This window comes from Parambassis ranga, chromosome 6, assembly GCF_900634625.1.
Source record: "Parambassis ranga chromosome 6, fParRan2.1, whole genome shotgun sequence".
Taxonomy (NCBI): Eukaryota; Metazoa; Chordata; class Actinopteri; family Ambassidae; genus Parambassis; species Parambassis ranga.
In genome coordinates this window covers 15,460,908-15,487,494 of record NC_041027.1, presented here as the reverse complement: position 1 = coordinate 15,487,494, position 26,587 = coordinate 15,460,908, and the positions used below count along the sequence as shown (strand labels likewise).

The 26,587-nt window shown below is 49.4% G+C and overlaps 5 protein-coding genes across 10 annotated transcripts in view; 3 read left to right on the top strand and 2 right to left on the bottom strand.

Moving 5' to 3' along the window:
* The window catches only part of wnk4a (WNK lysine deficient protein kinase 4a), a 29,147-nt gene extending 26,223 nt beyond the window's left edge, over positions 1–2,924 (top strand). For 3 of the 4 annotated variants that reach the window (XM_028408360.1, XM_028408361.1, XM_028408362.1), the window contains 4 exons: positions 596–1,205; positions 1,280–1,485; positions 1,562–1,653; positions 1,725–2,924. In XM_028408360.1, the coding sequence (XP_028264161.1) occupies positions 596–1,205; positions 1,280–1,485; positions 1,562–1,653; positions 1,725–1,727 (911 nt within the window). In that variant the 3' untranslated portion in view covers positions 1,728–2,924. Of the gene's footprint in view, positions 1–274; positions 473–595; positions 1,206–1,279; positions 1,486–1,561; positions 1,654–1,724 lie in introns of those variants that run through there. The other variant, XR_003670916.1, reaches the window with a different exon arrangement.
* Positions 2,925–2,963: 39 nt separating this feature from the next.
* Positions 2,964–4,275, bottom strand: coa3a (cytochrome C oxidase assembly factor 3a). Its single transcript, XM_028408364.1, has 2 exons — positions 4,006–4,275; positions 2,964–3,382 (listed from the first exon to the last, which is right to left on the bottom strand). The coding sequence occupies exons 1-2, from the start codon at positions 4,199–4,201 to the stop codon at positions 3,285–3,287; spliced, it is 294 nt and encodes a 97-aa protein (XP_028264165.1). The 5' UTR covers positions 4,202–4,275; the 3' UTR covers positions 2,964–3,284.
* A 250-nt stretch (positions 4,276–4,525) lies between these two features.
* Positions 4,526–6,672, top strand: cntd1 (cyclin N-terminal domain containing 1). The gene is made up of 7 exons (XM_028408472.1): positions 4,526–4,727; positions 4,988–5,063; positions 5,329–5,500; positions 5,569–5,731; positions 5,804–5,948; positions 6,128–6,224; positions 6,565–6,672. Exons 1-7 carry the CDS (start codon positions 4,556–4,558, stop codon positions 6,670–6,672), a joined length of 933 nt encoding a protein of 310 aa, XP_028264273.1. The 5' UTR covers positions 4,526–4,555.
* Positions 6,673–7,116: 444 nt separating this feature from the next.
* LOC114437862 (cell wall integrity and stress response component 4-like) lies at positions 7,117–8,247 on the bottom strand. The gene is made up of 4 exons (XM_028408792.1): positions 8,238–8,247; positions 7,959–8,045; positions 7,594–7,769; positions 7,117–7,524 (listed from the first exon to the last, which is right to left on the bottom strand). The coding sequence occupies exons 1-4, from the start codon at positions 8,245–8,247 to the stop codon at positions 7,117–7,119; spliced, it is 681 nt and encodes a 226-aa protein (XP_028264593.1).
* A 4,174-nt stretch (positions 8,248–12,421) lies between these two features.
* tanc2b (tetratricopeptide repeat, ankyrin repeat and coiled-coil containing 2b) overlaps positions 12,422–26,587 on the top strand; it is an 83,093-nt gene continuing 68,927 nt past the window's right edge. The window contains exons 1-2 of one of the 3 annotated variants that reach the window (XM_028407597.1): positions 12,422–12,828; positions 21,642–21,721. The gene's annotated coding sequence lies outside the window, so the exon portion shown is untranslated. Of the gene's footprint in view, positions 12,829–21,543; positions 21,722–26,587 lie in introns of those variants that run through there. The other 2 variants (XM_028407596.1, XM_028407595.1) reach the window with 2 other exon arrangements.

The window sequence follows — 26,587 nt, the reverse complement described above, 5'->3', positions numbered from 1 at the left end:
CTCTCCCTCCTCCTCCCTCCCCCTCTCTCTCCTCCCCCTCTCCCTCCATCTCTCTCTAATGTCACCTATTAGTGGAGCCTCAGGAGCTGTTGCGTAACCTCCCAGTCTGGATGTAATGTTCCATTCAATACAAACGTTAGGTGTGATGGCGGCCCGTCCCCCCGGCAGGGACCAATCAGCAAGCCGCTGCAGCCGTCACAGGCCTCTCCTCCCAGATCCACACCTGTCTGTGTTTATACCCTGCACGTTCAACAGAGCTCCTCTGTGTTCACAGTGAAGGGGACGCTCAGTGGCCGCTCTGAGGCACTGCAGGCCTTAACGCTGTGCAGATGTGGGCTCACAGTGACTCAGCCGCTCCGCCTCAATGATCTTTAAGATCACAGGAACCTCTGCAGCGGCAGGTTACAGTTTCAGGGGCACACAGCGACGCCTCTCCACATGATTAGATTTGAATCAAAGCTGCTGATCAGCAGTGAGTGAGGCTTTGTTCTAATGATTGATCAGGTGATCAGACTGGAGAACAGTCACTGCAGTGATTGGCTGTCGTTTAAATACACTTACAGATATCAATCACAGCCTCTTCTCCTTCACTCAGCACAACTCCAGTCAGCTGCGGTGACAGTGGGCCGATTCCAGGTGACGCCCAGCATGGACATCCCTGCGCCTGCTGCTGCCCCGCAGCCCACCAACGCCGGCAGCACCCCGACGGAGAGCAGCACGGAGGAGCAGGTGGAGTCTGAGACCAGCCTCGGCACCTCCCTCACCATGTCCCCTCCTCACCCTCATCCACACAGAGGCTCCACGGGGGTCCTCCACGAGGTTGACGGGCCCACAGGGTGGGCAGTGAGGCAGGAGCAGGAGCATCAGCAGCAGCAGGAGAACAGAGAGGAAGATGAGGAGGAGGACGAGGAGGAAGAGGGAGAGGAGGAGGTTGTTGGGGAGCGTTCAAGGTCGAGGAGGAGAAGCCGCAGGAGGGCGTACAGCCTGAGCCTGATAGGGACGTCCGCAGACAGCGGGCTGTCGCTGACGGCTGCTGAGATGGAGGGGAGGCTGTGGGACGGAGCGGCAGGCAGCCCGCAGTACAGCAACGCCCTGCACCATCTGTGGATGATGACCTACAACCGCAGCGCTCCCTACCTGAGCAGCGACGACTCGGACAGCGAAGACTCGGACATGTTGGAGGAGCTTCAGGAGCTCAGAGAGAAGTAAGTGACGCCACTGAAATCTGCAGACAAACTGAAAACTTCAGCTACATCTGTGACCTCCTGTCCTTCTGCAGACATCTGACCGAGGTCCAGGCCCTGCAGGCTGCCCAGAAGAGGGAGATCGAGGAGCTGTACGAGAAGATGGGGAAGATCCCCCCTCCAGGAATCGTCTCTCCTGCTGCTATGCTGTCCAGCCGCCAGCGGCGCCTGTCCAAAGGAAGCGGTTTCCCCTCGTCTCGCAGGAACAGCCTGCAGCGCGTGGACATGCTGCCGCTCCAAGGTAAACAAGACGCTCTGATGAAGATGTGACGCTCTGTGTCTGAGCGGGCGGTGTAATCATGTCGTCTGTTTTAAAGGCATCATTAGGAGGAACTCTCTTGGAGGCAGCAGCAGCGGCTCGCAGGACAAACCCAGCAAAGGCGTCACCTTTGCTGACATCAGTAGAATGGTGAGTGAGCAGACTTCAGTCCTCAACTGAACACGTGCGTCGTTTAACTGCTTTCATCTCGTCTTTTCCAGTAAGAACTCTCAGCCATCATGCTGTATATCAGGACTACCTCATCTGAAGTGTGACTGCAGCGGTCGCTTTAACCCTTTCACTGGTGCAGTAATCAGCAGACTGCTTCCTCCTGCCAGCTGTACAGAAGCTTCTGGACTCACACAGAGCATCCACCTGGTGAAGGTGTAGCGCAGGAAACCAGCTCATGTCAGAGCGTGACTTCTGTCTCTCAGCTCAGTCAGAGCTCCCACAGTTCTCTGCATGCAGTCACATCTTTGAGTTTTTGCATCGACGCAGTCAAACAGTGGTCCGCGGTGCTGCAGCGCTCACCATGACTTTGACACAGATTTCCTGCTCGTCTGACTCACTGCTGTTAATATAATGTGAACCACAGTGAGGCGCCAACGCTTCTCCTGACTGTAGCAATGTCTCAGCAGCAGCTGACGGCGCTGCTCCTCCCTCTGTGGAGCTCACTGCCATCCCGGGCAGACGTCAGCGGACGTACATCGTGACATTTGACTGCAGCCGGGACATGTGCAGATGCAGTAGAGCTGATTTGTGGGGAAATTATCGCGATGTCTATGAACACGTGCACAGTGCTTCCGCAGAGGGAAGACAAAAATGGGAAGATGTTTTTGTTATATCCTACATCAGCTTTAAAAGGGAGGGGAAAGGATGTCTTCAGCTGGGGTTAGACTACTGGCTCCGCTGTGGTCGGTACATGTGCATATAATAGAATGCATGTCTAGATCATGTTTACAAGTCAACTAAATATTTTAGCTAGGTAATTCTTTCTCATGCAGAAATCATTCCTGTGGCTCGTTCCACAGGTCGAGCACCTCGTGCACTTTAGTAAATTCAGTTTTAGTTCACACTCATTAACACAGAGCTTCAAACGTGTTTCCATGATTCTCCAGGTCAAGCTGGATCACAGTCCAAGCTGTGAATCTGTGGCCGATGCCTTATAGAAAACACTCACACTGAATTTCCCCCGTCACACTCCTGTAATGTTCCTAATATATTCAGAGAAACGTTGCATTTCTAAGATAATTGAATGTAAATATAGAATTGTGTTGCTTTCTGATGCTGCTGTCCTGCCATGCTGGATCTGTGCCTTCCCCTTACAATGTCTTATTTTATATTTTTACTCTTGGATTTTGGTGGCTAGATCAAACTCCTTATATGAAACTTTGACAATAATAAATGGAACTGTAAATACGGCTGCTCTCCTGTCATGCCTCACAGCAGAACACATGAACTCTGATATCGAAGGCATTTATTTTACAAATCATCTGTTTCCCATCATAAATAACAGGTTCCATCTCAGCAGGGTCACTGGCCCGGCTGCAGGCCACTGCAGAGTTAAAGTCATGATCTGACTGATGGTTCTATCTTCCTGTGTGCACATCAATCAGACATGGACACTTCAGCTGAGCTCAGTGGATCCGTCCTCCCCACTGACACAGGACGCAGCAGAAAACATAGTCCAGGGAAATGAAAGCAGCGACCAGCCCTGGAACATGATCAGTGGCCTCAGAAGTCTCAGTTCAGGACAAACACACATTCCAAACACAGGCAGCTCAGTTGGCACCAGTCTTTGGCATCCTGGCCCGCTTGGCCTCCTCGTCAAGCTCGTCCAGGATCCGCTCCTGGGACACTGAGTAAAAGGTGTAGCCGTCTGATGGAGCAGGCGGTTAAGGCCGATATCTGACAGCAGGTATAAAAGCACTGAAGAGTCTGAGCTCGGTGACAGTTTTTATTGCAGTGTTCTTATGAGTGCAGAGTGTTTTCATGTTTTTATTTCTTTAATGTATGAGCATAAACAGGCGGTGTGCTGGAAGCCACATAAAGGTTATCCTCAGCATCTGTTACTACAAGCGGCCGGTGATGCATTCAGGAACCCATACCGTGAACGCACCACCGTGACTAACCCAGCAGCTAAAGGAGGCTTCCGTTAGAAAGTAGCCCATGAAAACAATCTTGTGGGGAATTAATGACAGACCATAACAATGGATATGTGAAATATTCACCGCGCATGATTCCTTATATTAACCCCAGCCCCTCAGTACAGCCTGCTGTTAAAGCTAACTGCTGTTAAAGCTAACTGTTAAAGCTAACTGTTCATTACGTGTTTACGCTAAATCTAAAGCAGGATCTACGTCATTAAGTTAGCGTTAACCTTATGGTGTGATAAACCCGCCAATCTCTCTTGACTCTCTATAACTTTAGCATGCTAAGCTAACGTTGCATAGTTAGCCTTGTGTAACCTTGCGTTAACGTTAGCGTACTCGGCAAGGATACAGATGCCCAGAACCACCGCTCCGATGACGAGTCCCGTCACCACGTTCCGCGTCCGCAGCTTGGAGGTCCTCTTCTTCCACTGCTCGAGCTCCACCTGTCTGATGTAGTGCATCTGCTCCCGAGAAATGTCTTCTTTTATCGGGTCTATCCTGGTTGCAAAGGGAGCATCGGACTCTTTCGGCGTCTTGTCCGCCATGTTTGCTGTCAGTGCGGCTGTTTCACAACCCCTACGAGTAGCGCTGTCTTCCAAACAATCTGCCAGGCAGGAGGCTGTGTGAGCCCGCGGGGAGTGTCCCATCCGTGTGTTTTCAGATCAACGATCGACGCTGCGCACGCAGAACAGGGTGTGCAGCTTTAAAACGAGCCCCCCGCAGCAAGCTTTGGTTCCTACAGGGACAAGGTCCTATGTAAAACAGAACGCGGAACAGCGCCATCTTTTGGAAACAAAAACCGAATTCCAAATTACTTTTGGTAAAACTAACCCCAAACATTCGCTCTGTTTAGGTTTATAGAAGCAGCCGTGGTGCTTTTTGAAGGTCAGTGTAGCAAAATGGCGGAAAGACTTTGTCCTCCGAGTCAAAACGATGCTGCAGGTTTAAAGTTCGGACAGGTGCCGTTTGAGCTGCTGAGAGACTTTCTGATACACCTCAACGACAAAAACAGCCAAAACCTCCGCAGTCTGTCAGAATGTGTCTGCGACCTCAAACACGGCAGAGTCGTCGGTGAGTGATCCGAGACTTTTCTTCTTCGTTCGCCAACGTTTGACTTCTTTGACGTCTTAACTTAATGTCCCCTCGGCCAACACACAACACGTGATGTGATGATAAATGTAAATCCTGATGTGGACGGTTCAGTGTCCCCTGAGCTGCAGTCAGGCAGTAAACACACTGACCAGGTCACTGCTGATGAATCCTCCACAGTCTGAGCTGAATGAATAATTCATTCTGTTAGATCTTATTGTGTCTGTACACCCTCCTCTCAGAAGACATCTTCATGATAACCAGAGTGCTGGGGCTGGACCCGCTGGCTGGATACCACGCCATCGCATTGCTTCAGAGGTGAGCAGAGCGGCACGCTGAACTTCCCCTGTCTTCATGGTGGGCTCAGGGGAGTTTCCTGTATGAATAACAGGTTGTCCCGTAACCGGAAGGTTGGTGGTTCGATCCCAACTCCTCCCTAGTCACTGTTGTGTGTCCTTGGGCAAGACACTTTACCTGCATAGCCTCCAGTGTACTCACTGGTGTATGGCGCTCTTTGCTGGGCTGCCTTGAGCAATTTCCCCATTGTGGGACTAATAAATGTTTCAATTATTATTATTATTAGGTTCATGGTGAAGCACCTCACAGACCTGCTGTCCACACCCACTCCTCAAGGCGGCGCCGCCCAGCAGCCGACAACTTCTGCGGATCTGATTTTCGACAAGCTCAAGGACAGATTCCCCCTCGCTGTCTTCTCCTGCGTGCAGCTCGCCAGCAAACTGTTCCTGTACAGTCATGTGAGTTCTGTCGCAGCCGTGTGTGAGTTCCTCTACACTGTGGGTCAAAGTCAGGTTCTCTTTTCCAGATCGTTGACAACCAGAGGGCTGTGAGCTTTCTAGATTCAGTCGGCCACAGCGTTTCCAAGCAGGCTCTCCTAGAGTCCGAGCTGATGGTTCTGAAAGGACTTGAATTCAGACTGGACGTCCCTAACCCGCTGATGTATGTGGAAACACTTCTGGAGGTGCTCGGTAAGATGCTGTGAGACACCGTGTGTTAATGAGACGGCAGAGATCACATCTACACCGACCAAACTCCTGCAGGACACAACGAGCCGTCCGTCCCTGTGGAGCACCTTCATCAGCTGTGCCGAGATGTCCTCCAGTTCATCAGCCTGCAGAGGACGGCCATCTACGACAGCTTGTTAATGATGACCACTCAGTGTGGCAGCCCGTCCAGGAAGCAGAGGTGAGAGTGCAGCTCAGCTGACTCCATTCACAGGAACTTTACTCTGTGGAACATGGCGGTTGCTGATGAGTCTGTGCTGGTCTACATGTTTACAGCAGACTCTGCCGAGGGTTTATTAAGTAAAGTTTAAAGCCATGGTGATAAACAGAAACGCTCCTTGTTGGTATAAATGTGTTCAGAGAGAAGTTTGTGGCGGTGACCGAGGACTGCATGCTTCTTGGTGTGGGTGTCATCGCTGTGGCTGCTTTCATCTTCTGTGTCAGCACATGCAGACAGGTGAGGCAGCACTCACTTCATGCCATTGTTCTGATTGTTAAACTGCCACATGTGGATACAGATGCAGCTGCATTAGATAACAGCATAGACTAAGTCCTGCCGTTGTATTTGGAGCATCAGAAACAGGCTCTGCTCAATTCCATCACTTCCTTTGAAACTTGTGTCTGAAGACTGCGTCACAGCCGAGCTGTCCCGTTTCAGAAGCTTTCAAACGTGGTCCAGAAATGTGTCCCCCCTGTCCCTGGTAGTAAATGATGCAACAGGTGTTTTAAATCATGTGTGTTGATTTGAATGGTCCACACTATAGATTGAATGATCTCTCTTTTTAAATACATCACAGGTGATCCAGGAACTGAGCAACGTCACAGGAATCTCAAGGAAGAGCATCTGTGACTTCGCCTTTGTGACACTGATGCACATTTGTGACACAGCACCCCCTGCAGTGTAAACTGGAGCGTGCTCTGTTGAACACGTTGGGGCAGTTTGCTGTAAGTCTGCAGCTGTGAAGGCTGCTGGATGGAAAGGTAACCCCGCTAACTTTTCCACTGAGTGTCTGAATCATTTGATCTGTCTGTGGTTTCTAAACCCGTTCTGGTTTTTGTGTGAAATGGCTGCTGTGGCACAATGACTCACTGACTGAGATGTTCTGTGCTTTAATGTAACATGTAGACTGTGTCAGGGTCAAAGGTCAGGCGTCTTCGGTGTGGAGCCGCTCTTCTGTCATCTGTATGTCGCCCAATCAAATAAATCCTTCCATAACAGCCTTGGTGGATCAACCGTGTGTACATTGCAAGTATAACATTCTTGTTGACAGATAACTATAAAGTTTTTGTGCAACAATAAATAATAAAACACTGATCGCTGCAAGAACATGTAGCTACCAATGGACTGACTAAGCAGATGTTGGCGTTGCTGCTGGAGGACCTGCTGGCGGTTGACTGGTTGACGATTTGGGGCTGGTGCCGGTGCTTGAGGTGGTGGCCGAGCTTCGTCTAGTGCTAAGGCTGCACCTGGTGTTGGTGGTCGAATTGGGGCTGGTGCTGGAGCTGGAACTGAGCCTGAGGCTTGTGCTGGTGGCTTTGTTGGTGCTGAGGCTGAGGCTGCAGGTGGTGCTTGGGCTGTTGGTCGAGCTGGGGCTGGTACCACAGTCTGAGCATGTGGTTGTGATTGTGTTGGTGTTGGTTCTGGGATGGATGTCAGGAACGGTGGTCGAACTGGGGCTGGTGGTGATTTGTGGTGGTATGCAGGGGGGGAACTGTGTAGCAATGTGTTGTGCATAGCATTCAGTGAAGACATCCACCTAAAAACACCAGAGTTGAATGGATGTGGTCCTAGCCCTTGTGCTGGTCCTCGGAGTGGCTCAGGTTACCTGTGGCTGATGGTGGTTTCTGTAGTGCCTGCGATGCTGTAACGCATGGTGCGAGGTGCAGCGTTCAGATTTGTAGGTACCGTAAAGAATGGGGGTGAAGGTGTTGGTGCTGCCGCTTGGTCTGGTGGGCTTGTCTGGGCTATCGTTGGAGGTGATGGAGGTGAACAACTCCTGTGCTGTGTCCAGAAGAAGAACTCCCCTCTCAGTTTACCTGTGGTCTTCTGCAGTGCCAGCGGGGGTGGTGGTTGGCCTACAGTACATGTAAGTGCAGCATTTAAGTCTTTTGATGGTGTGTTTTCCACCAGCAGGTTTTGTAATGCCTAATCTAAAACAGTAAAATAATGGGCTGCTTAACATGTAGCTACCATGGGATGCTGGTGGGTTTCTGTCCATGCTGGGGCTCTTGGTGGTGCTGGTGATGTCAGAGGATTCACAGGAGCTGTCCCAAAGAACTGTGCAACGACAGGACATGGTCACACTGCAGTCAGCCTTTTGTTCCAGCTCAGTTTACCTGTGCAGGAGCTGTGTCTTCCATAGTGGTCATTCCAGTCCAGTGTGTTCAGGTCCGGGGTTAACCCCCCAGGACAAAGTTCACATTGTTTGAGAACAATGAGACTTAACTGCTTATCACTGCTTCTACTTACCCTTCTTCATTCTGGCTTTGAGCTAGGGCTGAACGATTTTAAGAATAAATTGAATTGCGATTTTTTTTCTGGCAAATATTGCGATTTCGATTTCATCCACGATTTTTTTCAAATCATGTCAAACATATTTCTGTGTAAATGACTTCAGGTAGCTACTCTGTCACCTCTCAAAACTATCAGTAGATCTAAAAGTAAACTCTGATAATGTGCACTCAGTATTAGTTTTAATAAACATGAACATTTAAATAACAATTACAGAACAAAATAAAGTTTTATTTTAAATAGGTTAAAAGAAGACTAATGTAGTTCTGTAAAGTATTATTCAACAGTCATTAAACAGACTGAAGTGTGCCTCCTAAGGTTAAACAGTAAATACAGTATTGAGACTTAAGTAACTCTTAAAGTTCAATGTGATTTATGGGAATCATATCTAAGGACAAACGGAGCTGCTGCTGTCAGCTCTGTCCACCGTTTAGTCCTCATGGAGCCTCTTCATCAAATGCCTGCGTTATTGTTTGGTGACGTCACTAGCTGTTGCCTCTGTCTGCATCTGATGTACACACACACACACGACACAGACACACACACGCGACACACACACACACATGCGACACACGCGACACACACACACACACACACGGGACACACACACACACACACGCGACACACACACACACACACACACACGTAGAAGAGCTGCTGACGGCACAACAGCAGTGAACCTGAATATAAGGAGCTGGTAATGTTCAGAGAGGTGGGCGCGTACGCGCTCGTAGCATTTACACGCGGCCCTTCCACTGCGACTCACGTCGCGCGCACACAGACACAGACACAGGCTTAGAAGACGCGCCGCTGCTGCCGGCAGAAACAGCACCGAACATAAAGGTGGAGTTCGTTTTAGGGACCAGTTCCTCTGTTTTCTTTTCGTTTTCAGCCGTAGCATTTGACAAAACAAAACCTGATTCAGTTAGGAGCAGTGCAAAAAATCGCGGCTTTGACGATCTCAAAATCGCGTCATCTGAGATCGCGATTTTCGGTCTAAAACGATAGATCGTTCAGCCCTACTTTGAGCCATGTTTTCAGGCACATTAAGTGGACAAACTGCACGGGGACAGCAGCAGGTTGTCTGGGGAATTTTCCATGCAATGGCAGATTCGACACAGGTCACCCTCCTCCTCTTCCTCCTCCTCTTCCTTGTGTGATCCCCTGTACAATGGCACAAAACCAGCCTGCAGACAGCATGGGCTAGCTCTTCAGCATCATCATCATCGACTGCCAGTGCATCAGAGGGTCCAGATGTAGACGGACCCCAGGGTTGATCAGGACCCTGCAGGGTGTTAGCGCTTGTTCTCAGAGATCGTGGTGTCGCACTGAACTCACCCTCTGCCCTCTGTCTCCTGGCTCTGTCAGGGGTTGGTGGTGTTACACAGGCATGTCTTCTGTATTCTCCACAAGGTGGTGCATATAACTGTGAAAGGGCTAGCAGAGGCTGAGCATGACAGAGAGGGGAACGCAGCATCATCTGCCTCCATGTTGGTGGAAGGGTGGGGGCCGGTGGTCATCCAGGAAATCATTGATGTCCTCCTGGATCCTATGGCTTGGTATCTGAGTGCTCATAATCATAATCTGGGTCTTAAAGGATCATAGTCCCTCTCCATAGACCCATGCTGTTCCTGATACTCTGCCTTAGGAAGGAAGACACAGAGCAGAAACACAACATTATAGAATAACAGTCAGTGTGAAGGTTAAAGCGGCACGCAGTGAGAGAACTGGCCATCTGCATGCTGCCTGCAAACCTGCAGCTCCAAATAGATCCTGGAAAACCTACATCTGGAAACCCCCATGGGGGGTTCTAAGGTGGGAATCCTTTGAAGTCTTTGCCAGCTCTGGGCTCAGGCTCAGAGTTTCGCTGAAGGTGGCTTGAAGGCAGGGCGCTGATCCTCCGCTCTGAGGGCTGCCCAGCTCAGATGAAGCACTTTCCTCAGAGCTCCAGGGGGACGACTGCAGGTGGCGAGCAAGGTGTGTGGAGAATTGTAAGAAGGACCCTGGATGTTGCTGCTGTGACTGTGACTTTATTCCACAGCTGCTGAGGGAGTAAATATGTGTGTGAATCACCTCTGCATCGTCCTGCTGCTGTTTCTGCATTTGAGCCTGATGCAGACAAAACAGATTTTGAAGCGTTATTTCTGTGCCGACTCTCTTTCCTCTCCAGACATGTTGGACAGGTTGCATCCAGTCTGCGCCTGAAACACAAACGCACAAGAACAGGCGACACAGAAGAACATCTGCAGATCCCACCAGGTGTGAAGCAACAGAGGTGAAATACATCATCCACCGCCTGACACAACTGTGAGGCACTTAAACCTCATTTGACTGGAAATGTTTTTCTTTCTGGAATTAAGCTGGTTTAAAGAATGATGGCACTTAAACAGCTGTGGTTGATCTGGATTGGTGTGCAGCTGTGCCTCCATGTTTCAGAGACGTGCTGTGATGACGCCTGTCTTTCCTCCAACATGTGGTCCTTTACATTCTTCAGTTATAAACGTTATAAACTGACAGGGAGGACAGTTACAGCCTAGTTAAGGCCCACACTAACATCCACTGGCTTCATATCTACAGTACGCCGCTGCACCTTCACCGGTTTAAAGGAACACACTTCAGTGCGGTGCAGTGTTCCCTGTGCCGGCGGCGTCAGGTGGCGCAGGTATCATTAGTTCATTAATCAAATTAGCGTCAGCACGCACAGCGCCGCCAGGCGCACAGCGCCGCTTCACTCCCTCTGTCACAGAGGAGAGAAGCTGCTGTAAAGATGACCTCTGTAAACTCCCACAGCCGTGCTCCTGTCCAAATGACGCGCCTGCGTACGATCAGCTGTTCCACGTGTTGCGTCATAAACAATGGGAGGTTTTTTTGTGTATTTTAAAACAGATTCAGTTGTTCTGTGTGAATCCGCCCCTGTGGGGATTCCCCTTTATGTGGCTGACCCACCTGATAGATGTGCAGCTCAGCTCCTGTGGGGATCTGCCCTGTCTCTCCCTTGGCAACTGTTGCTATGCTTACTGTTGCTACCTCAGCTTCAGAGCAGCCATTAAAAATATATATTTTCTAGTTTTTAAGTAGAGCTGCAGATGGTTTTGAATGTGAAATGTATGTATGAAACCTGCCGGCTCACAGCAGCCTATAAAAAGACTCATGATGTCTCACATCTGATGAACCAGAGCAGCCTGAGCTCCAGCAGATTAGCAGAGGATCCGGGGCCAGGCTTCACTCTCTCTCTGCTCCAGCTCCCCATGATTCTCCTGATCTTTCTGCAATCTGAGGTTAGCCCCGCATTAATCTCACCTGTGCCTGCAGTTAAAGCTCTCATTCTTTATATTCTGAAAGTCCGGGAGAAGACAGAGATCGAGAAGGCTCTGCCAGGGTTTGTGTGTATCCAGAGGTGAGTGGGGTGGGGGGTTTAAACACTCGGCTGTCTCTGGCTACCTCATCCATCACCCTCGGTGACACACAAACTGCACTCGGGCCGGTTTCCAGGGTCTCCCTCAGGTATTTCTCATCATCATTATTTGCACAGCTCTATATTTCAGCCTGGTGAGCAGCGCTTCATTCTGTGCATGGGGATCAACAGGATCAGGGTTAAGATGCAGTAAGAGGTCACAATCAGGCACCAAAACATTTACATTCTCTGTTCCCTCATAACATTCCGTGTGCTTTGGACCTGGCTCAGCTGATTTGACTTGTGGCCCTGCAGGTAGCTGATGAGCCTGTAATGCTGTTGACTGAGGTCAGGATGTTTTCTGACTCCATCACTCTGCTGTCAGAGGCGATGGTCTGCAGGGGAGAGGAACGCATGTTTGATTGGCATCGACCTTGTTTCTTGTGAATAATTATGAATGATTTAGGTATTAGTGCCTCCGCTGCTCGTGCATTATTCATCAGACCTGCCTTCCACCCCCACTGAGGCTCCTGTTTGTTCCTGTGCGCGTCTCCGCTGCCTCAGGACCAGAGATCAGCCAGGAAGACGACGCTGCTCCTCACAAACAGGTGAAACCTTCAGATGTAGATGATGTGGTGACGTGTGTCTGTGCGCTTCGAAGTGGTACATTTGTGTTTGTGCGCTTTACACCATTTTATTTTGAAAGGCAGCACCGGAAGCGCCGTGTTTGGTGGCGCTGACGGGCTTGACCCAGCGGTAGGCAGGGCGGCCAGCGCTCCATGTTGCGGCGCTGCGTGGCACTGGGCACGACTGGCTGGCTCTGACCGCACTCCTCACGCATGACTTCAGCCGCGGATCGACCCCGCACTCGGGCACATTCGGCGGGGTGAGAGCGAGCCGTCAGCCCCGGGCGCCGCTACCTGCTGCAGACCGAGCCTGCGCCGCGGACACGCAGGGGTGGACGCCGCCGCCGCTTTGGTCGGTGCGGTTATTTTCAGACGCTCCAGCCATTCAGGACCGACTGGAAACGTGCGTAATTTGGACCGAGGAGCCGCACGGAGCGCTGCAGCAGACCGGACCGGAGCGGAGCGGCGCAGGAGGCGAGGACGTGATGCCAGAGCGGCTCAGACCGACAACGCTGCAAGTCTAGAAAAGGTAATGAGCACTTCTGCTGTGTGCATTTCAAAGTTGGTATTGATGATACAAAAATGTGTGCGTGTGTGTGTGTGTGTGTGTCAGTGATGCAGCAGCACATCCATAACCTGTACTGCCTTCTTTATTTGGCTGCTGGTCTCAGGCAGAGCCCGCTGAGCCAACAACACCCAGCAGCGTTTAATGAGACTGAGCTGCTCCTTTGTAAACCATGACCAGCTTCTCCTGCTGTCACTGCAACATGTGTGCTGCTCCGCATCAGACCTGAGACACACACACATCATCCTTTAAAGATCAGCACAGTCCTGGTTCTGTTTCATACATCATACACGTGAAGGCTGCTGGGGGGGTCCACCCAGACTAGAAGCTGTCCGTAAAGTGAGGAGCTTCATATGGGAGAAGCTGTTCTTACATGTTCAGTGGCTTCAGGCCAGAACCCACCTCACTGCACACAGCCTATTATCTGACATCTGGTCCTGCTCCATGTGGTAATAGTATGTTTCACAGAGGCTGTTAATCTGTGTAATGCCTGTTGTTTGGAAGAGGAAAACGCTTATTTCCCTATGATCACCATTCAGCTCCTTATGTGCAGGAAAGAAAGTGTGCTGAGAGATGTGAAAACGTACACACACACACACACACACACACACACACACACACAGAGCGGCGGTGATAAAGTGTTTATTTAGGAAATAGGTCTGCAGACTGGAAGGTTTGGGCTCCAGCGCTCATGGTTTTTGTATGAGGCTGGAGATGGCTGCTGTCTCGCTCTGCTGTTCTATTCAAGTTCTTGGTTGTCAGCTCGGCACGGCGCAGATAAAAGACAGTCATCCTCAAAGCGCTCTCTCATCACATCACTGACATGCGCTGTAGTTTCTCCTCACACACACACACATGTGCAAGTTCACAGTGTGTGTGAGTGTGTGTTTTCCATTATGAGCTCATGATGTTTTCTCTTTTTTGGCCGACCAGCCCTGAAGTTTTTGTCTCTCTGTGCTTATCTGCTCACACGGGGGTAGTGACAGAGCCCTGTTTTCCACAGTCCGAGCCAAACGCAGGCCAAAGGTTAAAAAGATTCTGCTGCAGGAGTGAAGGATTTCTCAGAGACTGTATAAATAAAACATGTCTCACGTCTTTAAATCAGCTCGGAGTTACCTAAACTACCCCAGCATGGTGCACATCAAGGGCGGATATCGTCAAAAGCATCACTGTAGTCATCATGTCAACACCGCCTAGATGTGTTTGTTATTGAAATGATGATGATATAATTTAAACCTCGTCATTAGCAGCCATCAGCTCTGGATGGTGTGTGAAGCTGAGACATTGTGTGCAGTCTGACATGCAGCATGAAAACGGACAGTTTTCACTTCTACAGCAGCTCTGTGTCGGTTAAACGATCCCAGCCTCTTAGCTACAGATTCTGCTTATACACGACAAATATTTGTGTCAGAAAGTTCGTTTTGTTGTCAGATGTGGAGCTCTCACTGTAGAGGACATGTTTCAGGTGGAATTCTGTTGTTTGATCCTCACACAGCGGAGATGTTCAAGCACATTCTTATTCTGTGGGTCACTGAAAATCAGCCTTTGAAATGTTTTATATCACGGATCAAATCAGCAGCAGAGCAGGCCGGTGGGCCAGGCGTCTTCACAGAATACTACAGACTAATGTTGCACAAGTTTGGGTTTTCAGGACTTCACAGTCAGCAACACATCTGGCTTACGCCTGACTTTGTATTCCTGAGTGTTAGCTGGAGTTAATTAAGAGATTTCTAACTGCAGAAGAATGTCTGACTGCTCTCTCAGATATGGAAAGGGCTGTTGTTTAATGAGGTAAAGCAGCTCTTTTGGTGTGCATCCACGACCAAACCAGACAGCACTGCTCTCTGAATCTTATCAGCTCTGAAAATGTGAGATTGTTTCCTGTGTGGGGAATAAAGGTGTCGTCCTGCGGGAGGTTTTTGATTCTGAGCACGCTCTTTATGCTGTTTTAATCAGCAAAAGCAGGCCGGGAAAACAGGAAAGCCTGCTGGGACAGAAGGTGCACATGTGTTCTCTGGGGTGAACGGTGTGATCATCAGTTCAGGAAAAATGGCATATGAAGGGAATTAAAATTGATATTTTGGTCATAATTCATTTCCTTCTTGGTCACTAACTCAATTTCTGCCCTAGGAGTCAGCGAGGCAATCACATTAGAACTGCCAGCGGCACCAAACTGTGGCCCTGTCCTGGAACAGGGACCCCTCCTCTGGGTTTTTTCTTCATTTTCTCCATATTCAGGATTTAGTGATGGTATCATATAACTCCCTCAAGGCACATCTGTGATATCGAGCAAAACCTGACTTGGCAGTTCACCAGCAGCAGCTCTAACGTGTGGAGAGATCCGTGGATAAAGGTGTAGTCCGTAAAACACTGAAATTGGCTCATTTGGAAAAAGCGAGGGTGCAGCGAACTCCTCTAATGAGAGAGGGAGTCTCCGCGGCCGTGTCCATCCTTCAGATGTGGCCCTTTGATTATGTAAAAACCATGTGAAACACTTCTTATAGCACTGTGTTCTTTCTTGTTAGTGGCTGGATTCTGTTTCATCTTCTCTGTTAGAAAAACAAAGCTGGAGCTGGCCTCCTCTTCTTCTTCTTCAGTGACATTCACAGAGTCCTGATGTGTTCGAGTCGACTCCTTTCTCACCTGCCACGCTGACAGATGAAGATTTTAGGGGTTTCTGCAGCTTTGATAGTGCAGCAGAGAGGTCTGAGTGAAGCCACGGCAGTGTTGTGGGAGGCTGCTGTGTGTGATTAGATCCAGAGAGCGGGTGTTGAGGCGGTTGTGTGTTTCTCCTGCATGTTGTTGCCTGTTTCTCTTCAAAGGAAATCCAGGAGTTAACTGGAAGTACATCTGAGGATCAAAGCGCTGCAGTGTTTGTGTCTGCTGGTATGATATGTAGGCCTGGTTATGGTTTCATAACAATAAATGGGAGCAGTGCATCCATATATCATAACTTGGGGTTTGGGTTTCACAGCTCTGTGCTTTGTATGGTAGGAAATGTTGTCGTGAGTCGTTGCTTGCAGTGTTGTGGTGACTGTTTATATGTCCCAGAAGACATAAACAGCTACTGTTTGGAGAGAGGCTGATGTTCAGACCATCCTCTGCAGCTCCTCGTCTTCAAAGAAAAAGACATTAACATGAATAAATGCACAAATAATGAAGGTAACCGAGGTCTCATGGTCATTTGACCAACAGAGAAACGGTTTTATTCTCGTCTGGGGAAGATGTTGCAGCCCTTTTATCCCAAAAGAGTTCAAAACAGATGTTTGGTGGACATGATGCCATGGAACCTGTTTCTAATGAATGTAAGGATCTGGTGAATTTCACAGTGAGTTCTCAGATTCACACATCAGACCCAAGTCTCCTGGATGATCCTCTGTCGTTTTCTCTCCACGTACATCGACTTCTAGTCGGTGACTTCCTGATGTTTGGCTTTGTGATCCTGGACACAGCTGATGTCAATGAGAGCCACTCTGGCTCTGCGTGGGTCTCAAAGCTTCTCCTGTGGACGTCGGACAGCCCAAACAGTTGGACTCCACACCGGTGAGAGCCTCAGAATGAGTCCTGGTGTTGGTCGGGGGTTTTGGTCAGTTGTAACCTGTTCCCAGTGATGCAGCAGTGTGAGCGTGGCCTCGGACCAGCGGCTCAGCCTGGGGTGTGTGTGCAGTCACTTCTCCCTGCAGTTTGAACAGATGTATATCACAGTGGCAGTTACTGCTGTGGCTGGATGCTCTGAGCTCGTTGCTGCATTGCAGCTTTAATGAAATGGACTTCATCACCTCTCTCTGGAAGAGGAGAAGTGTTACATGCCTCCTAAATTAACACAGCATTACCTGATCCTACCGAGACGGTGGCTTTAAGATAGCAAAGACTGGCTCCACGGCTGCATCCCAGCAGTCTGCCACTCAAACGTCCCCCCGGGAGCCAGAGATCCCTGTTACCCTATTAGGCAGCTAGCAGGCCCCAGCTGCTGATGGCAGATGAATGGTGGCGTATTCATTATGCTGGAACAATGGCTACAGTTTAATACCAACAACTTTGACTTTGCAGCGTATCTGGGAGCTCCGCTGACCTCTGCCTCTCTGCCTGTTGACCTCGACATCTGGTGTCACCATTAGCAGATTACGCTAAAGCTGTGAACACAACACAAATACATTCACCTCCACGCCACCTAATGGCTGCGCGTCGGCGCTGCGTCTGCTGAGACCTTGTCATGTGACCTCTGGCCCCCACCATAAAGCTGTCATTGAAACAGTAGCAGTCTGTCACAGCTGAATAGCTGCACTGTTCCTCCGTGTGTTGGTGTGGTCCAATGTGGGAGATGGGCCTTTGTGATGTGAAGCACCATTAATGGGTTAACCTCATCATAATCTGCCAGGCATGTTAGTGTCTTGTGAACATAGTGAAGTCGTTGTTCGTACAGCTGCTGGGTCTGCCTTTGTGTGCTGAGCAGGGTGTGACGACGGGTGTAGGAGTGCAGAAAGACGGCACTCATAAGAAGTGGTTTGAGACGGCTTTGTTTACAATGATACCCTTTGTGTTCCTGACTGCACACAGTGAAGGAATAACTGTAGCTCACAATGCAAATTATAGATTACAGCAAAAGAAGCTGGGAAGAACCAGACATAACGCTCCAGTCCAGCTTTCAGTGACCTTACTGAACCTCTATGAAGATTTCATTCTGCTGCACCTTTTGTTAAATTAGTGTAACTTCTCTTTACAGTCCGATAGCAACCGCTTAGTTCGGCAGTTTCGCTTTAAAACGAAGAATATAAAACATAAAACATCATCAATCCTCCGGGTGGACCCTGTAGGAGTATTGGCTGGTTGTCACTCTCTTCCTGCTCTGTGCACCAGAGAGGTACGTGCATGATGGCCGAGGTCACAGACCGCAGCTCGTCTTCAGGTGGTGCGCGTCCATGTGATTGGAGGCGTGGCTTCGCTTAGCTGTAGACTCTGCAGGTTCACCTCACCTGTTTCAGTTATTCACACATTCTGTGAGTTCATGGCATCACTTCCTGTTTGTCCTCACCATCACTTCCTGTTTGTCCTCATCATCACTTCCTGTTTGTCCTCACCATCACTTCCTGTTTGTCCTCATCATCACTTCCTGTTTGTCCTCATCATCACTTCCTGTTTGTCCTCACCATGCTGCTCCAGGTCTTCATGTTGTGACTGTACTTTGATGTACAGGCAGCATGGTGAGGTTCAGTCTAAGTGTTTAAAAGAAGCAGTTTTCAGTGCTTGACTGCAGACCCTGAATGCAGCGCCCACGAGCAGCCTTTGATATAATGAATGTGAGCTAAGTGAAGCGGCCTTTGCTCTGCCGGCTGTCAGTCTGGAGCCCTGTAATGCTACGTGGCGTGCTACAGCACTCAGGCTATTTTAAGGTTCTTTTAAACTGAACCATTGTGTTTTACTCCGGCTAGCATGCTTCTCTGTGACCACGCACACTTTGTGTTCAACGTTTCAAAAGGGAGAGCACATGCAGATTACACAGTGTGTTCTGAGTTCAACCCAATGTCAGGTTACTGAGACCACAGTGGCTGCAGCTGCACGGGTCTGTCCTCCTAGAAATGGAAAGTCCTCACTCTACCAAACACAGACGTCCTCACACAGTGGAGACAGTGTGAGCAGCACTGCTTCTTCAACAGTGGCATGATTTTCAAGGTGCAGGGAGTCTCCTTCTTCTCCCTCCAGTCACCAAAATATGTCCTTGTTCAGGCATGAGAGCTGATTGTGTTAGCAGTCAGGACACAGAGTCCCCTCTGAGTCTGTCTAAAAATACTTAGCACGGCACCTCTGCCCCGAACGACACACCGAGGGCCGCCGATAAAGACAAGCTGCATAAGTACACATGCAAATATGCAGCGCACACACACACAGCCACAGAGTACTGTTACTGAAAGGTGTTACTCTGAAAAAAGTTTTATACAATGACAGAGGGATGTGAGAGGAAGAGGAGGACGTGCTGCCATTTCCCTTTCACACAGTCTCTGATTCAAACTCTTGTCAGTCATGATGACAGACAGGAAGTCAGTGAATCAATAAGCACTGAGCTGTAAGCAGGATTAATGAGCTGCAGGCCGCCGGAGCCGATGGCTGCACCGTTTCTGATACTTCTGAAAGGAGGCATGGTGGACACACAGTCCCTCTCTCATGGCTGAAAGGACTCACGGTTGGGGTCAGCCACGCTCACAGCGAGGGACAGGAAGCCGGAGCGACTGAGGTCTCTAAACGCCTAATGAGCCTCTAATTGATATCCAGCTGAAAGCCCCACAGTGTTAATGCCAAAGGAAACCAGCTCTTCATTTGGCCAACAGGACACACAGACGGCCCTGCAGCATGCATGTTTAACTTGGAGGTAATGAGAGGTGGTTTGTCAGTGAGACACACACTCTTACACTCACACCACAGACATCATGCTTCCATTGGTTCTTCCTGTCAGCCATCTTTGACCCCTCCCTGTTAGGAGGTGTGTCTGATGTGAAGCTTATCCCAGCGATACTTTAGACCAGCTCCCTGACCACACCCTGTCCTCGTACCCTGTTCCCTTCATCACTGCTCCACGAGGTCAGAACAGCAGTTACTTCAAAGCAGTTTGTTGAGCGCAGACCAGCAGATGGCGTGTGTCTGCTAAGGCGGTTAGCATTGTGTAAACCGGATCCCTGTTAATTCAGAGTGCTCGGCGTGACACGTTGTCATTCACACACCTATCTGCCACTTAAAGCAGCCAGACAGCTGCTGCTGCTGCTGCTGCTGCTCAGATGTTCTATTTCTGTCTCCTTCTGTAGATAAGTGGGTGCTGCTTGGAGGTGGTGGTGCTGTGTTACAGCTGGTTCTAGTCCTGTCTCACAAGGCTTTTTATTCTCTCTATGTTAGCAACATGTTTAATGAGCCACAGTCTCAGATAAACTGGTAGCATGTCTCCTTCTGGACCTGTGATGAAAAGAGACTGAAGCAGGTGAAAGACGGAGCGGATGGGTCGAGGGGTAAAGAGCAGCGGCAGGTTGTTCTTCATGCACAACATGTAAAAGTGAAGATTTACTAATGTGTTTGCTAATGAGTATGGTCACAGTGTAGCAGCTCAGCGTGGCCTCAGAGCAGATATGTAAAGCTTGTTTATCTGTAACACTCTCGCTGGAATTTTCTGCCTCTTCTCTGACCTGGGAAATCAAACACACCCGGAGCTTCATCGAGTCTCCATCAGAACACACTTTATCACCCTCACCTCATTGTCTGCTAGTTCTCTTGTTACCAGAGTGGAGTAGTTGTTGTTTATGATGGGTGCATGACCACACTGAAGCTGAACCTAGTCTGCATGTCTGACAGAGCGGTGACTTCTGAAGCCGTTACCCAGAGGCCTCTGCTGCACGCAGGCCTCTGAGAGGGAGATGAGAGGGAAAGCCGCAGCGCCACATTCATCAGCGGGAAGTGGTCACATCATTTGTTGTGATCGTGTGTCTGGCATTTTCAGTTAATAACGCAGAAACCCAGTGGACAAATGGAATTATGCATTGTGCCTGGCTGCAGTGGGACCTCTCTGGAAGATGTCTGAGCCTCGGCGGTCCGTATCACTGTAAAGCAGACGAGCAGCGCAGTGATTTGCCCTTTGCTTCACCTCTAATCATCATCTGCTGCTGATGGGTGGAGAGGAGGGTGGTGCAGCTGTCCGACCTCTGCCTTGAAGTGACGGGGCCCGTCCCTCTGTGGCCGTTCTTTAACCTGGAACCTTTAGCTGTCGTCTCCAGCTTGTCACTGACATGAAGATAGTTTCTGATTTTCTTAAAAACATCCTGCAAACATTTAATACTGACGTAAACCTGCACAGCAGCGCTTTAACGGACTGCTGCTCCTTGTTGCTGCTGTGCTTTGTTTAGCTTCTCATTGGTTGTCTCAGCTTAATTAATGTGTTGGCAACAGTTTGTGTAAAATTCAGATTAAGTCTCATAAAGAGTTCCCTGCAGAGATGTGCAGACTGTAATTAGAGAATGAAAAGCGTCCGTGTGATGCCCTGGAGAGGAGCTCGGTTACGGTGCAGCCGCTTGGTCTGAGGACGTCTTTTGTGCAGAAAAGTGACGTTCGGCTTCTTTGAAATCTTCTTCTGAGTTGTCCTTCATGGATGGAAGGAAACTGGCTGTTGACACTGGAGGACATGGCGGAGAGGAATGTTCTGAGGCCTGAATGAATTAGTTGAGTTTTTCTGTGGCAGCATTCCTGTCATGATTTCATTTTAAAGAAAGCGTGGGCTCGCTGTTTCTGTGGGCCAGTGACTGAGCAGTGTGACGTGTACTTTTCATGATTTAAACAGAGGAAGGAACGACTGAGAGGAGATAAAGAAACTTTCACATTTTGGAAAATGTAGGAGTATCCAGACTGGTGCCTTAAACTATATTTAATTAGTGTCAGGGCACCAGAACCGACGGTCCAGACCTTCCCTGTTCTGGACCGACGGCCGGCTTGCTGTCACAGCTCTCCGTGTGATCTCCCACACAGATCTCTCAGTGCTCCCCATCTTTAATGACATAATGGTGCATTTGGAGCTCTGAAAGCAGCACTTCATGTCAGATCCACCCCCTGAAGAACGTGACAACAGCCTCCTGTCCCAGTGTGCGCCGTGACAACAGGCCCTTGTAGCGCAGCCTCAGAAGCTGCTGTTTGTGTTGGAAGAATGTCGGCAGAGTGGAGAGGCGGCCCGCTCCGCTGTGTCTGCTGAGTGTCAACACAAGTCTCTTTCAGGTCATTGCTCACCCTAAAGTTTGTCGTTGCCTTTGTAGAGACCTGCTGGGTGTCCTCTCTGGACGGGGGAGCGCAGAGAAATGTAGCGCCTCAAAGCCGGATCTGTTGTCTGCACATGGTGAGTCTTCTCTCAAGTTTCACGTCATCTGAACCCGTGTGTAGCTGCCTGGGAGGCTTGTACACCAGCTGCTCCACCACACAGAGACCAGGAGCCAGACAAAGGCCTGTTCCTGACCTGAGTGGGTTAAACTGAGTTATGTTTTTGTATTCAAGCTGTTGTACCTTTCTGTGGAATGGGGGCGCTGTTGTTTCTGTAAAGCTAAAGTCATCTTGAGCTATAGTATGAGGCAGAGCTGATGCTTACATAAGATTCATGGCTAGATGGTAAGCATGCTAACTCCAGTATATATCTATGCAACGCTATACAAGATCAGAGCTCGTTTTTAATAATCTGAATTTATCACCAGTCCCTCCTAACCCCATAAATCCCCACTGCAGCCTGTACTAAGGATTACAGTTTAATACAGCAGGCGGCTTCTTTATCACATGGCTTCATCTTGTCTTTTTATCTTACGTGTTGACTCTCAGCATGTTTAAACAAGTCACGTTAAACACGTTCTGCAGTGAAATTAACCTTTAATGGTACATCCGAGCACTTCACAGTAACTCTGTCATTTGCTGACCGAGGCTGGTGGGTTGTTGACTCTGATGCGTGTGGTGGAGGTGCAGCTACGTAGCTGTACTCCATGTGTCGACTTGTGGCCGTGTGTGATTACTCTGTGACCAGCCAAGCATGAAATTGTTGTTTAGTTGTGAAATGGATATAAAGTGAGTGTAAGATCCATAGTCTGAATGAAGGAGGACAGATCATTAATTACCGCTGACCTCTGCTGCCCGTGTTTAACATGGACTCATCCACAGACGTGGTGTCGGTCGTGTGTTCAGAGTTTAGAGGGAGCGGCTGGCGTCAGCTGCAGAGAGGTATGCAGAGTGACAGTCACATGTATGCAGCTGTGGCCTGTGAGATGCGAGCTGGCAAATGGAGTGGAAGAGTGGTCCCATTAAACCCTGGCTCTCCTCTGAGAAGAGGAGGCTCTGAGCGCCGGCCCCTCGCTGCCTGGCAGAAAGTGCTGACACACATTTTTGTCTGAGTAAAATGCCTTCTGACCGCATGACACTGGCTCTTTTCTGCATACGAGGCTCCACGGCTGTGAAGCTGGGGCTACACAAAAGAGTCACAGAGTCTGCCAGTGCTGTTTAGGAGGTGGCAGAAATTATAATCGTGCCAGAAACTGGCGCAAAGCGCTGCATCGCTCACATTTCAGAGGGCGAGGAAGGAACGTCTCTGTTCCAGCAGCTAATGGCTTCACAGGAGTCCAACTGTTCTGTAGTTTCACTTCCTGTTCGTCATCTGTCCAAAGATGCAGAATTCCTGTGATTTGGCCCAGAGATCGACTTCCTCTCTAGCCTGCAGGATCTGTCAGTGTGTGATTGACATCGCATGGCAGCGTCCATGCTGGTCACCAGTGCAGAGATGAGACATGACAGCATCTCCAGGCACGTAAAGTACTGACCCGTAGTCCTTCAGTCGTCTTAAAGTGAAACTTCAGGTGGTGCTTCGCTGTGTCTGAGGTCTTTTATTTACATTTATGGGCCTTCTCCCAATAGTGTTAGTCATGCTCTGACCAATCAGAGACTTCAGGCAGTGAATGTGCGCTCAGGGCTCGGGTGGGGGTGGTGGGGGGACGATGATGAGAATGATCACTGTTGTCAAGTTGTTGGCTGAAGGGAATCTGAAGGAAGACGGTTGCTCCCCAGTGGGGTGTGTGGGCGGCTAGCTACGAGCCCACAGCAGCTGAAAGGGAGCCGTGTCAAATCTGACACACACTGAAACCCACAAACGCCAACACACACTGCCAGTTGTGACGACAACCCAGTTTAGTGGCAAGATGGATTCTGTTTGGAATTGTGGGCGAGCTGTCCTCCCTGGTGTGATGCTCCTTCTGTAGTTTGTAAGTCATTGTAGTGGAGGAGGCTGCTTTCTCTTCAGGCTCTGTTAGCACTCAGTCACACACACAAGAGTTCGTTTTGGTAAAGCTGAGGTGTTGGAGGACGGCGAGGCCGATACAGTTGTAGATGCGAGTCTGTTGAACCTGCGTTACAGCTGCCAGCCAGTCTCATCCTGAAGCTCATTAACACACTTCAGGCTGGTGGCTTTGAAGCTGGACACGTTGGGTGAGTTTGGACTCAGTGGATTGAGATGGAAGCTGCTCTGATATGAGCAGGGGGGGGGGTATTCAACATGTCCGCCTCATGGTTCATCTGCAGAACACCAAGCCTGGGACTGAGAGGGTTAAAGTCTGCATCCTTCCAGACAAACAGGTGCAGATAAAGATGGTGCTTTTGGACCCACCACCAACTTGTTGACATGCGCTGTTTAGATAGGACCACAGGAGGGCGCCAGATGTGTACGCAGCGGTCGAATCAAAGGTCTGGAAATAATATAATATTATTATTATTATTATTAATGTTTCTGTGGGTTAGGGTTAATAAAATGATTGTTGAAAGCCTTCACTTTAACTTGTTGTTGTCCATCCTGAGGCCATGTGGTTCAGTGTGATGGAGGCAGTCTCCACAGTGACCACAGCCCGCCAGGCTCCATCTCAGGAGATGTAGAGGACAGAAATCAGTCTGTGTTAATGTATGGTTTGAGGAATAACACGGTGTGAACAGCGTGAGAAGTTCATCTGCCCCTTTCACGTTGTTTCCTCTCGTTTCTCGTCACGCATAAAAATGTATGATTACAGGGGAAAAGCAGAATTAATTTAAAGCCTATAAGTCGTGAGCGGCTTCGGTACCCGGCCGGGCTCCGCCTCAGGCCGCCCTGTCAGTTTGTAGTGTTGTGTTTGTGCGCAGCATCCTGTTGGTGAGTAGTCTCATCACTACAGTGCAGTACGTTCTGGACCTTGTTCTGCCAAGTCAATCATGGTTTATCTCCATCAGCGTTTAGCAGAATTAATGAGCGCCTGTGCGCCTCAGACGCAGAGGTAAACACAGACATCCAGTCATCATCTGGGTGTGTGAGGCAGCTCTTTAAAGCCGGCTTCCTGTGGGACCGTGTACGCACAGGTTTGTGGAAAATCAGCTCCTCCCCTCTCATCTCTGCCAGCCGCCATCGACAGCTGGGCCCGACTAACAGCTGCTGCCCCCTCCGCCTCCAATCTAATACATTAAAAACAGGAAAGAGTTGGCAGCAAGTGCGCTTTGTAGGGGCGCAAATTACCTTGTAAAGGCAGTGTGAATGTGTGTGTGTGGTCCCTTATGAATAGGGCGGCAAGGTGTGGACTGACCTCTTTATGAGTTTATCTTCACTGTAACCAGGAGATTTCAGATGAAGTGCAGGGAAATGGAAGCCATGAAAGATGAGTGTGAAGTGACGCTGCTGGAGATGGAGTGGACTCTTTTCCTGGCTCGGTGTCCACGTTCTGTGTTTTAGTGGAAGAGAGGTGCTGCTTCCTCGCTATGTTTTTAAATAATGAATCTCAACAGTACATGCAGGAGAAGTATCTGTTTGATCTGATAAACTGATGGATGGATTGATTTCTGCTGGTTTTTATCTTGACCTCTCTGATCACACCTGCTCTCAGCTGACGTTAAATGTCATTAAATATGCATGTTTGCATCCTGACCTCGAACAGCAGGAGCATCAATCCTAGCTTATTTCTCCACATCACATCCCAGCTACACCACCCATCCTCCACTGTGTGTGTTGTAAGCCCGCTTCATTAAATCTCCAGAGTGCTACAGCGTTTTTCTTTTGCTGATGTTGGCAGGGTCTGGCTCGGCCTGCTGATATGGATGGCCGGAGGCCTGCAGGCTTGTCTGTCAGTGTGTGTGTGACCTTCAGGCAGCTGGAAGTGACGTTACATAATGTTTCTGCACCAGGTACTCACGACGCAGTTCATTGGCTGGTATTAATCACGTTGCTCCAAGAGGCGTGCTCTTAGTGGCTCAGTCACAACAGTGAAGATTTTAAATATGTATCTTTAAATCAAAGCTACTGAACACACTGTGAGTGCCAACTTCTCTGCTGAAGTCTGAGTATGACTTCTGATTCTTTGAAGGCCGGATCGTGAGTGTGGGAGTGAACCTCTGTGATTGACACATGGCGTGATGGTGGCTGGAATCTCGTAGACGTTTATTGGTGGTCATCAGATTGCCATCAGAGGTCAGTCGTAGGCTAACGCGCTAATTGGATCCCGCGGTCCTGTCTGCGCCTTCAATCAAACGTCAGGCCGGCCTGACGGCAATCTGGTGGTGGGCTGAACTGGAAGAGCGAGCGATTGAAGATGTTTTCTCTCTCTCCTCCCACGCTTCCTTTGTATGCTCCACTCAGATCGAGGTTCATACTTACAAAAGCAGCCCTGAAGGTTCCATTAGCCTTGTGAAGCACACTAATGTGTGTCTTCTTTGTGGTATTGTGTAGCTGGCTCTGGATGGAAAAAGAGAAGGTTGAGATAGACGTAAAGGAAACAGAGTTGTGTACATCCTGTTTGTGGTGATGGATGTGAAGTCTGTGAGGTTGACTGCATTCCTGGAATCAGCCACACTTTCTCCTTCTTACGTTATTATCAGTCATTTGCATGCCGGAGGCACGCACCTCTCCTCTGGAAGCGGTCTGTGGATGAGATGAAAGAGGATTAGAGAGGTGCTGCTAATTCACAGTGGACAAAGAAGCTCCTCATGGAGTGGATGTGAGCACGATATACATGGCAGTACAGTGAGGAACGATGCATAATTCATCAGATTCATCTCCCATGTCTGCTTCACTGAAACATCCATGACATGAACAGAACAGAGGCCACCTCCCCTCCTCCTGGATGGCAGCACCTCATTGATCCACTCTCTTCTTGTCCTGTGGTTTGGAAACCAAACCCACAGTCTGAATCACCGATGACTGTGTCCTCCGTTGGGACAGGTTCCT

Coding starts and splice junctions, on each gene's coding strand:
- coa3a (XM_028408364.1), bottom strand. CDS start 4,201: ATGGCGGACAAGACGCCGAAAGAGTCCGATGCTCCCTTTGCAACCAGG. Junction 3,383..4,005: donor AGCGGTGGTTCTGGGCATCT/GTATCCTTGCCG, acceptor CTGCTCCATCAG/ACGGCTACACCTTTTACTCA.
- cntd1 (XM_028408472.1), top strand. CDS start 4,556: ATGGCGGAAAGACTTTGTCCTCCGAGTCAAAACGATGCTGCAGGTTTA. Junction 4,728..4,987: donor CAAACACGGCAGAGTCGTCG/GTGAGTGATCCG, acceptor CCCTCCTCTCAG/AAGACATCTTCATGATAACC. Junction 5,501..5,568: donor AACTGTTCCTGTACAGTCAT/GTGAGTTCTGTC, acceptor TCTCTTTTCCAG/ATCGTTGACAACCAGAGGGC.
- LOC114437862 (XM_028408792.1), bottom strand. Junction 7,770..7,958: donor AAACCCACCAGCATCCCATG/GTAGCTACATGT, acceptor TTCTGGACACAG/CACAGGAGTTGTTCACCTCC. Junction 7,525..7,593: donor GAAACCACCATCAGCCACAG/GTAACCTGAGCC, acceptor TGGTGTTTTTAG/GTGGATGTCTTCACTGAATG.